This window comes from Pseudophryne corroboree, chromosome 5 (assembly GCF_028390025.1).
Source record: "Pseudophryne corroboree isolate aPseCor3 chromosome 5, aPseCor3.hap2, whole genome shotgun sequence".
In the NCBI taxonomy this organism is placed as follows: domain Eukaryota; kingdom Metazoa; phylum Chordata; class Amphibia; order Anura; family Myobatrachidae; genus Pseudophryne; species Pseudophryne corroboree.
Window position 1 is genome coordinate 154,537,414 of NC_086448.1, and position 14,727 is coordinate 154,552,140.

Sequence of the window (14,727 nt, forward strand, 5' to 3'; positions counted from 1 at the left end):
CTCCTTTTGTGCCCCCAGTGGCACCATGGGACCTTAACGTGGTGTTACAGTTCCTTAAGTCTCATTGGTTTGAGCCCCTTCAAACCGTGGAATTCAAATATCTCACTTGGAAAGTGGTTATGTTGTTGGCCTTGGCGTCTGCAAGGCGAGTGTCTGAGTTGGCGGCTTTATCTCACAAAAGCCCCTATGTGATTTTCCATGTGGACAGAGCTGAGTTGCGAACTCGGTCTCAATTTTTGCCTAAGGTGGTTTCCTCTTTTCATATGAACTAACCTATTGTGGTGCCTGTGGCTACATGAGATTTGGAGGATTCCAACTTCCTGGATGTAGTCAGGGCCTTAAAAATTTACGTAGCCAGGACGGTTCGAATTAGGTAAACAGAAGCTCTGTTTGTCCTGTATGCAGCCAACAAGGTTGGCGCTCCTGCTTCTAAGCAGACTATTGCTCGCTGGATCTGTAACACGATTCAGCAGGCTCATTCTACGGCTGGATTGCCGTTACCTATTTCAGTGAAGGCCCATTCCACTAGGAAGGTGGGATCTTTTTGGCCGGCTGCCCGAGGCGTCTCGGCTTTACAGCTTTGCCGAGCGGCGACTTGGTCGGGTTCAAACACTTTTGCTAAATTCTACAAGTTTGATACCCTGGCTGAGGAGGACCTCATGTTTGCTCAATCGGTGCTGCAGAGTCATCCGCACCCTCCCGCCCGTTTGGGAGCTTTGGTATAATCCCCATGGTCCTTACGGAGTCCCCAGCATCCTCTAGGACGTAAGAGAAAATAAGATTTTAAACCTACCGGTAAATCTTTTTCTCCTAGTCCGTAGAGGATGCTGGGCGCCCGTCCCAGTGCGGACAACATTCTGCAAGACTTGTACATAGTTATTTGCTTGCATAAGGGTTATGTTACAGTTTTGTTCAGTCTTTGACTGATGCTGTTCTGTTTCATACTGTTGACTGGTTCGTATATTCCAGGTTATACGGTGTGGTTGGTGTGGGCTGGTGTGAATCTTGCCCTGGATTAACAAAATCCTTTCCTCGTACTGTCCGTCTCCTCTGGGCACAGTTTCTCTAACTGAGGTATGGAGGAGGGGCATAGAGGGAGGAACCAGTGCACACCCATTGTAAAGTTTCTTTATAGTGCCCATGTCTCCTGCGGAGCCCGTCTATTCCCCATGGTCCTTACGGAGTCCCCAGCATCCTCTACGGACTAGGAGAAAAAGATTTACCGGTAGATTTAAAATCTTATTTTAATACACAAAGTTATTAAAAATATTGTATTAAATGACCTTCAGGCTGTGTGTATAAGGTGTATATGAAACATAAATGAATTGTGTGAATGTAGACACACTTTGTTTAATGTACAAAGTTATAAAAAATATTGGCTAATAGACCTTCAGGCTGTGTGTATAAGGTGTATATGTAACATAAATGCATTCTGTGCTTAGACTTAGGTCCCATCACCATGATATCTCATTATGGTATGCAATTATTCCAAAATACGGAAAAATCCCATATCCAAAATACCTCTGGTCCCAAGCAGTTTGGATAAGGGATACTCAACCTGTATATTCTTGAGCAAAACCTGTTTCAGTCTGCCTGTGATTTGAGACTGGGACGGAGGTTCACCTTCCAGCAGGACAATGACCCGAAGCATACTGCTAAAGCAACACTCGAGTGGTTTAAGTAGAAACACTTAAATGTGTTGGAATGACCTAGTCAAAGCCCAGATCTCAATACAATTGAGAATCTGTGGTCAGACTTGAAGATTGCTGTTCACAAGTGGAAACCATCCAACATGAAGGAGATGGAGCAGTTTTGCCTTGAGGAATGGGCAAAAATCCCAGTGGCAAGATGTGGCAAGCTCACAGAGACTTATCCAAAGCGACTTGCAACTGTAATTGCTGCAAAAGGTGGCTATACAAAATACTGACTTTAGGGGGGTGAATAGTTATGCACGCCGAAGTTTTCTGTTATTCTGTCTTATTTGTTATTTGCTTCACAATAAAAAAAAAAACATCTTCAAAGTTGTAGCCATGTTCTGTGAATTAAGTGATGCAAACCTTCAAACAATCCATTTTAATTCCAGGTTGTGAGGCAACAAAACATGAAAAATGCAAAGGGGGGTGAATACTTTAGCAAGGCACTGTAAGTGTGGGTTCGGAATTACACGATTCTTAACACCAAAATGAACGCAAGTTCGGATTTATCTTATTGGCTATCCAAAACATGTGGGCCAGTAAGATGCCGCTTTGAGATCCGGTTAAATCCAAAACCGCACATCTCTAGTATAGATAGATAGATAGATAGATTCCCAGCAACAAAATGAAAAGCTACTGTATATCGATGCTAAATTTAGTTAGCCAGCATGTACGTGTGTAATATTATTTTACATGATGGGCACCTGCTCATAATAAGAATATAGTTACATTAAAAAAGCTAGTCAAAAGCACACCTGTGTTTTGCAAGCAGCTTCTTTCTACAGAGGTAGTATATTCATTAGAATAAATAGGAGCGCTAGTGGTCTGGGTTAGTTAGGCTGTAGTGGAGGTATTTTTTTAATCAGGTCTAACATTACTACCACTACAGCCAGAGCCATAACTAGGGTAGTGCTGGAGGTGCTTTGCCCACAGCGCATATGAGAGAACCTCCGCTAGCAACTGCATGGCTGCGCTTCACTATTGTCCACCCACCATCGCCGGTAGCTAGCTGCAGCGCTGCCTGCGGTGAGGAGCGCCCTATCCTTCTCGCACTATAACATGGAGATAGCCGGGTAGCGCTGTAGCTGCCTGCCCGCACGCTCTACCTCCTCCTGGCTTCCCCTCTGTCCGCAGCGTCTCCTGGGACTCTGACATGTCCGTCTTTCCCAGCCCACACCCTCAGTCCCTGCACCATGAGTAACCACAGTGTTTGTACAGAAGGGAGAGCAGAGAAGTGACCAAGGAGATGGACAGGTCTAGCAGGCAGCAGCCAGGCAGGCAGTCAGACAGCCCAGACCCCAGCAGGTGCAGCACTGCAGTATAGTATATATGCACCTTAAAGTAACTGTACCCTCACTCTGACCAGGCCAATGCCCTCAGTCAGCATCTCACAGAGATTGGGGGGAAGGGGGAACTTTACCTGACGTAATGTATATAAGAGGCTCTACCTGGTGTAATGTGTATAAGGGACTCTACCTAGTGTAATGTGTATAAGGGGTTCTATCTACTTAATGTGTATAAGGGGCTCTACCTGTGTGGTGTAATGTGTATAACGGACGCTACTGTGCGGTGTAATGTTAATTAGTACTATTCTGTGCCCACGTCCTTTCCCTATGAAGCCATACCCCTGTCCTGTTTTAAGTATGAGGGCACCAATTCTCTTTCTGGCACAATTAAGATACGTATAATTACATACCTATGAGCGCGTCTATGTTACTCCCATCCAGCTTCATGGCATTTGAATACCAGCTGGCAGCCTGTGTCACATTGCCTTGATGCATGAGCTGATTGCCCAGTTCTGTGGCAAGCTCTGCATGCTCTGGGGATATTCTGTAGGTGCGCTCACAGAATCCAGAGATCTCCTGTAGAATTGATTGGTTTCTTCCACACTAGGGAGAAAAATATAGGGCTCATGCTGACTTAGATAGAATTTGTAGAAACATAATAGAAAACTGTTAGAATCTATGAACAAATCCTCACCCCCAACACTCCTTCTTCCCCACACGAAAAAAATTAAAAAAATAAATACGAAAGGAGCATTTTGCTTAACTTGCAGAGCTACGATGTGTCCAGCGCAGGACAGGTAACATATGCACCTGAGCACTCCAAAAAGTGCATAGTAGTAAATGTGTCTGGTTTATGCCAGGTAATGTGCCTTCACATTAATAGTAGTAAATGTTAAAAATACGGTGCACAATTCATATACAATCTAGCACATGGCTGGACAGTGTTTTTAACAACTAATAAAGTCATATTTACTATGTGAAAGGAAATTAGAACAATACACAAAGACAAAATGCTAGTATTAAGATAAAACGAATATACACATCCGTCACCCTCTCCTTTAACCACTTGGTGGTAAATGTACTAAGTGGTGTAGATGTATTAAAAACCGGGGTTTTGCACGTGAATGCGCTCAACCCCAGGTTTTTGTGAAAGCAAACTCCCGGGTCCCTGACTCTATTCCAGGGTTGGACTGAGACCGTGGAATGTGACCGGCTTGATAGACCAGGCAAATTCTCATGCTGCATGTGTGAAAGGGGTACTGGTGAAGCAGCTAGACCAGTCCAAAGCAGGTATGTCCTCTACATGCTGGATGCCAGTCTCAACTGCAGCTTCGAGGCGGCCAAGTCTGGACTGTACGAAAGATGATAAAGCTCCTGCTTGCGTTTTTGGGCCAGAAAATCCACCACTTGCCTGGACTTGTGGCTAGGGGCACTGTCGCGATGGAGATGAGCAGCACGAGCGCAAGTTCTTGGATGGCACATGGAAATAGCTCCACACTTGCGGCAGGCATTGGCTGATGTACCAGTTCCCAGTGATGGTGCGCTGCTGCATGAGGCGTACAATAGCTACATGACTAGTCCTGACAACAAAAACAGCCACCATCTGCTTGGCCATGCTGCACTCACATCGAAACTTCTGTAATGGCGCACCTCCAACTGGGGTTCATTGGGTCAACTGTTGTTTGGTCTCGAGGTCAAAACTGTAGATCTAGGATTCATCGCCACTGATGATCTCCAAGACAGAGTTTGAGCAACTGCCATCAAACCTGGGCAGCATGTTGCGGCATCAAGTCACCCAAGCTTCCTTCTGTTCTTGAGTCAGCTGATGGCGCACTCAGCGTGCAGAAACCTTGCTCAGGTCAAGCTTTTCGTGGAGTATCAAGTGGATAAATCCCAATGAGGTGCCTATCTCCTTCTCTAACTGGGCCATGGTCACCCTGGCTTCCACCTCAACTATGGCCCGCATGGCAGCAACGTTGTCCTCAGTGATGGCGGACACAGGTCGTCCTCGGAGCTTCTCGTCTTCCAGGGACCGTCTCTGAAATTCTGCAAACCACTAAAACAGTGTTTTGGGACTGTGCTTCCTCCCTAAAAACAGCTCACAGTCAGTCAAAGCTCTCCTGCTGTCACAGACCAGTCTTGTAGTCGTAGAAGAGCATAACTCTCCAGTGGCCTCTGTTGAGCTCCAGAATGAGTTTGTGAAGGAAGTGAACATGCTGGCTTCTTCGGAATGCAGTGCTACTTATAACCAGACAGTCAGATTGTGTCTACTTTACCTATGCCCTACACATCCAAAAAATTATTGCACACCCCACGTACGCAGGGAATGGGGGCAAGGTAGAAAGAGGAAGTTGTGAATATGTAAACTTTCCCTTTGATTGTAAACTAAATTACATTTTGTTTGGTGTTATAACAGTGGGCAGGTGATATATGTAACTGATTGTTTATATTGTGCTTAATGGCCATCCAGCGCTTAGCTCATTTTGATCAAGATTTGTGAAAATAAATGAATAGCTTTAGGTTTAATAACAGATTCCAGATATTATGAAGAGAATTTATTCTTACCAAATTACAAACTACAAGGAGTTTCTGGAAATGTAGTACTGGGTTCCGTGGTTCCAAATTCTCCAGAGAACTGATCAATTCTTTCACATGGTTAAGTGCCTATAAGAATTGGTGTAGTAAAATGTTAGTGTGTTTCATAGAATACAAACTATGGGCCTAATTCACTAAGGATTGCAAATTCTGCTGATTAGAATAATTTGCAATCCTTTTGCTGGCAAGCTGGGGGACGCACATCGCAGGGCAAGGCCGCCCAGCATGCTGACCGCCGCCTCTCCCCCTTCAACAAGCAGAAATTGCAAATGCATCGCAATTTCTGATTGCTAGCTTAGCTTCGCCCGCAGGAGGCCCGCCACCATGTTCCCGATCACGGCGGCTACGTGTGATGTCACGCCCCCGACATGCCCCCGTTCATGCCGCACCAAACACCTGTTCGCACAGCACCGCCCCCGCAACGCTCCGTCTCCGCCCTGGAAACAGAGCGTTGCCCCCCGCGTCACCACCTCTGCTTGACTGGCAAGCAGAGGCGACCACATTTTCTGCGCCACCCCCCTCCCGCAGAAGTGTGGGCGCATGTGCAGGACGGGCACTGCGCATGCACCAACGATCGCAATAATTCCGGTTGGATCGCGATTTGCGATTCAACCTGAATTAGCCCCTATAACTCAAAATACTAATCCATTTTATTGTGCAAATGAAATATAGAATAAAGTAAAGAGTCAATAATTATATTGCATAATAATAAAGCATGCCTTTTAGAAAGGAAACTACCGGTAATTGCTCAGCTAGAACAGGAAACACATGCAGCAATAATTGTATGCACTGTTAAAGGAGTAAGAAAAAAAAATGTTTTCTCTTAAAGAGATGGCACTCCTGAATAAGGGATTCATTTTAAATAGTAACTGCTACTTTTGACAGTAATCACAGTGAATAATAGGATTTTAATACCTACCGGTAAATCCTTTTCTCCTAGTCCATAGAGGATGCTGGGGTCCCCTTCAGTACCATGGGGGTATAGACGGTTCCGCAGGAGCCATGGGCACTTTAAGACTTTTCAAGGGTGTGAACTGGCCCCTCCTCCAGACCTGTTATAGGAACTGTGCCCAGGGAGACGGACATTTCGAGGAAAGGATTTACTTTTATACTAATGGTGAGATTCATACCAGCTCACACCTCAACCATGCCGCACAACATGGCATTCAACATGACACACGCCAACAGGCATGAACCATTTACAGCAACATGCTGAAAACCAATGAAACACAACTTGTGTAACTATAAAGAACAAACTGCAGGTAAAGTACGCACTGGGTCGGGTGCCCAGCATCCTCTACGGACTAGGAGAAAAGGATTTACCGGTAGGTATTAAAATCCTATTTTCTCATACGTCCTAGAGGATGCTGGGGTCCACTTCAGTACCATGGGGTTATACCAAAGCTACAGTACGGGCGGGAGAGTGCGGATGACCCTGCAGTATCAATTGACCGAACTTGAGGTCCTCATCGGCCAAGGTGTCAAACTTATACAATTTTGTGTTTGACCCTGACCAAGTAGCTGCAAAGTTGTAAAGCCGAGACGCCCCGGGCAGCCACCCAGGATGAGCCCACTTTCCTAGTAAAATGGGCCTTCACCGACTTCGGTACCGGCAGGCCTGACGTAGAATGAGCGTGCTGAATTGTCCCTCTGATCCAGCGCGCAATAGTCTGGTTAGAAGCAGGACACCCAATCTTGCTGGAAGCATACAGGACAAACAGAGCCTCTGTTTTCCGTAATCGAGCTGCTCTTGCAACATAAATCTTCAAAGCTCTAACCACATCTAGAGACTGTGACTCAGTGAAAGTGTCAGTAGCTACTGGGACCACAATAGGTTGGTTTATGTGGTAGGACGAAACCACCTTTGGAAGAAATTGTTGACGAGTTCTTAACTCTGCCATATCTTCATGGAAGATCAGGTAAGGGCTCTTGTGAGACAAGGCCCCCAACTCAGACACCCGCCTTGTGGATGCCAAGGCCAAAAGCATCACCACTTTCCAAGTGAGAAACTTAAATTCTATCTCCTGCAGAGGTTCAAACCAATCTGATTGAAGGAGCTGCAACACCACATTAAGGTCCCATGGTGCCACTGGAGGCACAAATGGAGGCTGGATGTGCAGAACCCCTTTCACAAACGTCTGAACTTCTGGAAAGGAGGCCAATTGTTTTTGAAAGAAAACTGATAAGGCTGAAATCTGGACCTTGATTGACCCCAATCTAAGGCCCGCATCCACACCAGCCTGCAGAAAATGGAGAAAACATCCCAACTCAAACTCGTCCGTAGGAGCCTTCTTGGATTCACACCAAGACACATATTTTCTCCAAATACGGTGGTAATGTTTAGACGTTACTCCTTTCCTGGTCTGAATAAGAGTGGGGATGACTTCCTTGGGAATACCCTTTCAGGCTAGGATCAGACGCTCAACAGCCATGCCGTCAAACGTAGCCGCGGTAAGTTTTGATACACACACGGCCCCTGCTGTAGTAGGTCCTCTCGAGGAGGAAGAGGCCGAGGATCTTCTATGAGCAACTCCTGAAGATCTGGATACCAAGCCCTCCTTGGCCAGTCTGGGGCAATGAAGATTGCTCAAACTCTTGTTATTATTATTATTTTGAGAACTTTTGGAATCAGTGGAAGTGGAGGGAAAACATATACCGACCGAAACACCCACTGGGTCACCAGTGCATCCACTGCTATTGCTTGAGGGTCTCTCGACCTGGAACAATATCTCTGAAGCTTCTTGTTTAGACGAGATGCCATCATGACTACTTGAGGAACTCCCCAAAGACTTGTCACCTCTGCGAAGACTTCTTGGTGGAGGCCCCACTCTCCTGGATGGAGATCGTGTCTGCTGAGGTAGTCTGCTTCCCAGTTGTCCACTCCCGGAATGAAAATTGCTGACAGAGCTCTAACATGTCTTTCTGCCCAGAGAAGAATCCTTGTCACCTCTGCCATTGCCGCTCTGCTTTTCGTTCCGCCTTGCCTGTTTATGTACGCGACTGCTGTTACATTGTCCGACTGGATCTGCACGGGATCTTGAAGAAGATGTACCACTTGTAGAAGGCTGTTGTAAATGGCTCTCGATTCCAGAACTTTTATGTGAAGGCAGGCTTCCTGACTTGACCATTTTCCTTGGAAGCTTTCCCCCTGTGTGACAGCTCCCCAGCCTCGGAGACTTGCATCCATGGTTATTAGGACCCTGTCGTGAATCCCAAACCTGCGTCCCTCTAGTAGGTGAGAAACATAGAAACATAGAAACATAGAATTTGTCGGCAGATAAGAACCACTTGGCCCATCTAGTCTGCCCCCTTTTTTTTTTTTTTATATTATTTTTATCTCTAACCTTATTTGATCCTTATTTCTTTGTAAGGATATCCTTATGTCTATCCCATGCATGTTTAAATTGCTCTACTGTCTTAGCCTCTACCACCTCTGATGGGAGGCTATTCCACTTGTCCACTACCCTTTCTGTGAAATAATTTTTCCGCAAATTTCCCCTGAACCTCCCCCCCTCCAGTCTCAGTGCATGTCCTCGTGTCCTATTGCTTCTCTTCATTTGGAGAATGTTTCCCTCCTGGACTTTGTTAAAACTCTTGATATATTTGAAAGTTTCTATCATGTCCCCCCTTTCCCTTCTCTGCTCCAAACTATACATATTGAGATTTCTTAGTCTTTCTGGGTATGTTTTGTGATGTAGGCCATGCACCATTTTAGTTGCCCTCCTTTGTACAGTTTCTAATGTATTAATATCCTTTTGAAGATATGGCCTCCAGAACTGAATACAGTATTCTAGATGAGGCCGTACCAATGACCTATACAGTGGCATTACTACTTCTTTCTTTCTGCTGCTGATTCCTCTCCCAATGCAGCCAAGCATCTGACTAGCCTTCCTCATTGCCTTGTTACATTGCTTACCTGCCATTAAGTCATCTGAAATAGTGACTCCTAGATCCCTTTCCTCCTCAGTAGTTTCCAGTATAGTGCCATTAATACTCTATTTAGCTTTAGGATTTTTGAGACCCAAGTGCATGATTTTGCATTTTTTGGCATTAAACTGTAATTGCCAGACTCTTGACCATTCCTCTAGTCTACCTAGATCCTCAATCATTTGTTTTACCCCACCTGGTGTGTCTACCCTGTTGCATACCTTTGTGTCATCTGCAAAAAGGCATACTTTCCCTTTTATGCCATTTGCAATGTCACCAATAAAGATATTAAAAAGCACTGGTCCAAGTACAGGTCCCTGGGGTACTCCACTGGTAACATTTCCCTCCTGTGAATGCACTCCATTTACCACAACTCTCTGTTTTCTATCCTTCAACCAAGATCTTATCCATTCAATAATCCTAATATCCAATCCCAAACTTTCAAGTTTATTTAGCAGTCTGCGATGTGGAACTGTGTCAAAAGCCTTACTAAAGTCTAGATAAGCTATATCCATGGCTCCACCTTTATCCATCACTTTAGTCACACAATCAAAAAAGTCAATAAGATTTGTTTGACATGATCTCCCCCCAGTGAATCCATGCTGTTTGGGATCCAGTAAATTGCCGGATTTGAGATAATCTACAACTCTTTCTTTTAAGAGTGTTTCCATCAATTTCCCTACTACTGATGTAAGACTCACTGGTCTGTAGTTGTTTGCCTCTTCCTTGCTTCCACTTTTGTGCAGTGGGACTACGTTTGCTCTTTTCTAGTCCCCTGGAATTACTCCTGTAGCTAATGACTGGTTGAATAATTCTGTCAATGGTGCTACCAGCACCTCTTTAAGTTCTTTTAGTATCCTTGGATGTATCCCATCTGGCCCCATAGATTTGTCCACTTTCAGCTTTGAGAGTTCTGTTAGGACCTTCTCCTCTGTAAATGTACTTGTTTCGTTTTCCTGAATATCCCTGCAACTTAACTGTGGCCCCTTCCCCTCTCTTTCAGTAGTAAATACTGAGCAAAAATAATCATTAAGATGATCTGCTATTAAATTGTCACCTTCAACAAGACTCCCAGTGTCCGTCTTTAGTTTTATAATTCCGCCTTTTGTTTTTCTCCTTTCGCTTTTATACCTAAAAAAAAGTTTTGCCTCCTTTACCCACTGACTGGGCCATTTTCTCCTCAGCTTGTGTCTTTGCACATCTGATTACCTTCTTTGTCTCCTTCTGTCTAACAAGATATATCTTTTTGTCTTCATTATTTTGTGTCTGCTTATATTTCCTAAAAGCCATCTTTTTTGCTCTCACAATATTTGCTACTTCTTTTGCAAACCACACTGGCTTCCTTTTCCTTGTGTTTTCCCTAACAGTTTTGATACAAAGGTCTGTTGCCTTCAATATTGCACATTTTAATGTTTCCCACCTCTCCTGCACTGTTTCCAAGTTCCTCCACTCTGCCAAAGAATCGCTTACACATTTTCCCATCCCTACAAAATCAGCCTTCCTAAAATCCAACACCTTTGTTTTTGTATGGGACTTGTCAGTCTCTGTCTTAATGCTGAACCATACTGCTTGATGATCACTGGATCCCAGGTTTTCACCCACTTTTACGTCCGATAATCTGTCTCCATTTGTAAGTATTAAGTCTAATATTGCGTCTTTCCGAGTGGGCTCCCTCACCAATTGGTGGAGGGATGCTCCCTGAAGGGAATTTAAAATGTTCCTACTTCTAGTGGAACTAGCAACAGACACCTCCCAGTTTACATCAGGAAGATTAAAGTCTCCCATGATTATTACCTCTCCTTTTAATGCCATTTTAGTTATGTCCTGCAATAGGTTCTTGTCAAGTTCCTCTTCCTGACCTGGTGGCCTGTATATCACGCCAATACGAATAATCAACTTTTCCCCTGTTTCTATGGTCACCCAAAGGGCCTCAGTTTTTTCTTCAATACTTTGTATTAATGTAGTATTTATGGCATTTTTTACATACATTGCTACCCCTCCTCCGATTTTTCCAATTCTGTCCTTCCTAAATAAAGTATATCCCGGTATAGCTATGTCCCAGTCATGATTTTCATTGTACCATGACTCTGTAATTGCCACAATGTCTAGATCATCCCTTGTCATTATTGCAGTTAGTTCTGGGATTTTATTTCCTAAGCTCCTAGCATTTGCACACATAGCTTTTAGAGTTTTGTTTGTGCTTTTTCTGTTCCTAGCTATGTTCTTCTCTCTGCCTATTTTTATTTGGTTTTGATCTGAATTATCTTCTGTTGCTGTGGATATGCTTCCTATTCCCTTTGCCTGCAGAAACAATACCTCTGTGTTGGGGGAGCAGATTTCTTTATTCCTGTTTGGTTCACTGCCCCCCTTTGTTAGTTTAAATAGTTCTTGATGAAGCATCCAAACTGTACAGTTAGTATTCTTGTTCCCCTTGAAGATGGGTGCAGACCGTCACTTTTGTATAAGCTCCTATCTTGCCAGATGGTGTGACTGTGGCCTATAAATTCAAATATCTCCTCATTGCACCATGTCCTTAGCCAAACATTGGAGTTTCTGATGCAATGAGTTCTGTCTTCCCCTCTGTGTACTGGCAACTGTGAGAACTGTGTAGCCACCACAGGAGCGAAATCCTGGCTTTGGGGGACAGGATTATTTTCCGGTGCATGTGTAGGTAGGATCCGGACCACTTGTCCAACAGGTCCCACTGGAATACTTTGGCATGAAATCGGCCAAACTGTATGGCCACGTAGGCCGCTGCCATTTTCCCCCAACAACCGAATGCATTGATGGATCGACACGCTTGTTGGTTTCAATATTTAATTTGACCATTTTCTGGATTTCCAGAGTCTTTTTCACTGGAAGAAATCCGTACTTCTGTGTCCAGAATCATCCCTAAAAAGGACAATCTTGTCGTCGGTTCCAACTGTGACTTTGGAAAATTCATGATCCAACCGTGTTGTTGGAGTATTGATGTTCTGCACCAACTGTTCCCTGGATCTCGCTTTTATCAGGAGATCGTCCAGATAAGGAATTATATTGACTCCTTTTTAACGAACGAGGACCATCATCTCCGCCATCACCTTGGTGAATACACTCGTGCCGTGGAGAGTCCGAACGGCAACGTCTGAAACTGGTAATGGCAATCCTGTACTGCGAATCTCAGATAAGCTTGGTGAGGAGGATAAATGGGAACATGCAAGTAAGCATCTTTTATGTCTACTGACACCATGAAGTCCCCCTCTTCCAGACTGGAAATCACTACCCTCAGGGACTCCATCTTTAATTTGAACCTTTTCAGGTAGAGATTCAGATTTTTCAGGTTTAAAATCAGTCTAACCGAGCCGTCCGGCTTCGGAACTACGAAGAGTCTTGAATAAAAAACCTTCTCCTTACGGTGCCAAGGGTACCAGGACAATGACCTGATCCTGACATAATTTTTGAATTGCCGTTGTTACTGCCTCTCTTCCCAGAAGAGAAGCTGGCAAGGTCGATTTGAAAAATCGGCATGGGGGTACGTCTTGAAACTCTAGTTTGTACCCATGGGACACGATTTGTAAGACCCAGGCCAGATTGAATCCAGATTTGGCTGAAAATTTTCAGACGTGCTCCCACCCGAGCGGACTCCCGCAAGGGAGCCCCAGTGTTATGCTGCAGATTTGGCAGAAGCAGGGGTGGACTTCTGCTCCTGCGTTCCGGGAGACGCTGCGGATATCTTTCCTTTTCCCCTTCTCCTACCTGCAAAAAAGGGGGAACCTTTGGCTTTTTTGTATTTGTTGGGCCGAAAGTACTGTATGTGAGAGTAGAGATGAGCGGGTTCGGTTCCTCGGAATCCGAACCCGCCCGAACTTCAGCTTTTTTTACACGGATCCGAGCGACTCGGATCTTCCCGCCTTGCTCGGTTAACCCGAGCGCGCCCGAACGTCATCATGACGCTGTCGGATTCTCGCGAGGCTCGGATTCTATCGCGAGACTCGGATTCTATATAAGGAGCCGCGCGTCGCCGCCATTTTACACGTGCATTGAGATTCATAGGGAGAGGACGTGGCTGGCGTCCTCTCCATTTAGAGAAGAAATAGATAGGAGAGTGAGAGTGAGACAGTGACACTTCATTTACTGGAGCTTAGGAGGAGTACTCAGACAGAAAGTGCAGAATTTTGCTGATAGTATTAGTTAGTTATACTAGTGACTGACCAGTGACCACCAGTGCAGTTTTATATTATTTAATATAATCCGTTCTCTGCCTGAAAAAACGATACACAGTGACTCAGTCACATACCATATCTGTGCTCAGCCCAGTGTGCTGCTGCATCATCTATGTATAATATCTGACTGTGCTCACACAGCTTAATTGTGGGGGAGACTGGGGAGCAGTTAGGTTATAGCAGGAGCCAGGAGTACATATTAAAATTAAACAGTGCACACTTTTTTTCTGCAGGAGTGCCACTGCCAGTGTGACTGACCAGTGACCTGACCACCAGTATATAGTATACTATATTGTATTGTGAATGTCTGCCTGTAAAAGTTAAACACACGTCGTGTGACTTGTGTGGTGTTTTTTTATTCTATAAAATAAAAAACTCATTCTGCTGACAGACAGTGTCCAGCAGGTCCGTCATTATATAATATATACCTGTCCGGCTGCAGTAGTGATATATATATATTTTTTATATCATTATTTATCATCCAGTTGCAGCAGACACAGTACGGTAGTTCACGGCTGTAGCTACCTCTGTGTCGGCACTCGGCAGTCCATCCATAATTGTATACCACCTACCCGTGGTTTTTTTTTTCTTTCTTCTTTATACATACTACATCTCATTATCATCCAGTCTATATTAGCAGCAGACACAGTACAGTACGGTAGTCCACGGCTGTAGCTACCTCTGTGTCGGCACTCGGCAGTCCGTCCATAATTGTATACCACCTACCCGTGTTTTTTTTTTCTTCTTTATACATACTACATCTCATTATCAACCAGTCTATATTAGCAGCAGACACAGTACGGTAGTCCACGGCTGTAGCTACCTCTGTGTCGGCACTCGGCAGTCCATCCATAATTGTATACCACCTACCCGTGGTTTTTTTTTCTTTCTTCTTTATACATACTACATCTCATTATCATCCAGTCTATATTAGCAGCAGACACAGTACAGTACGGTAGTCCACGGCTGTAGCTACCTCTGTGTCGGCACTCGGCAGTCCATCCATAATTGTATACCACCTAC

General features: G+C 44.6%; 1 protein-coding gene across 1 annotated transcript in view; it reads right to left on the minus strand.

The window, feature by feature from the left end:
- The window catches only part of TTC21A (tetratricopeptide repeat domain 21A), a 325,510-nt gene that overhangs the window by 195,805 nt on the left and 114,978 nt on the right, over positions 1-14,727 (minus strand). Inside the window, exons 8-9 of the mRNA XM_063925168.1 lie at positions 5,546-5,644; positions 3,391-3,583 (exon numbers count right to left, since the gene is read on the minus strand). Of these exons, the coding sequence (XP_063781238.1) occupies positions 3,391-3,583; positions 5,546-5,644 (292 nt within the window). The remainder of the gene's footprint in view (positions 1-3,390; positions 3,584-5,545; positions 5,645-14,727) is intronic.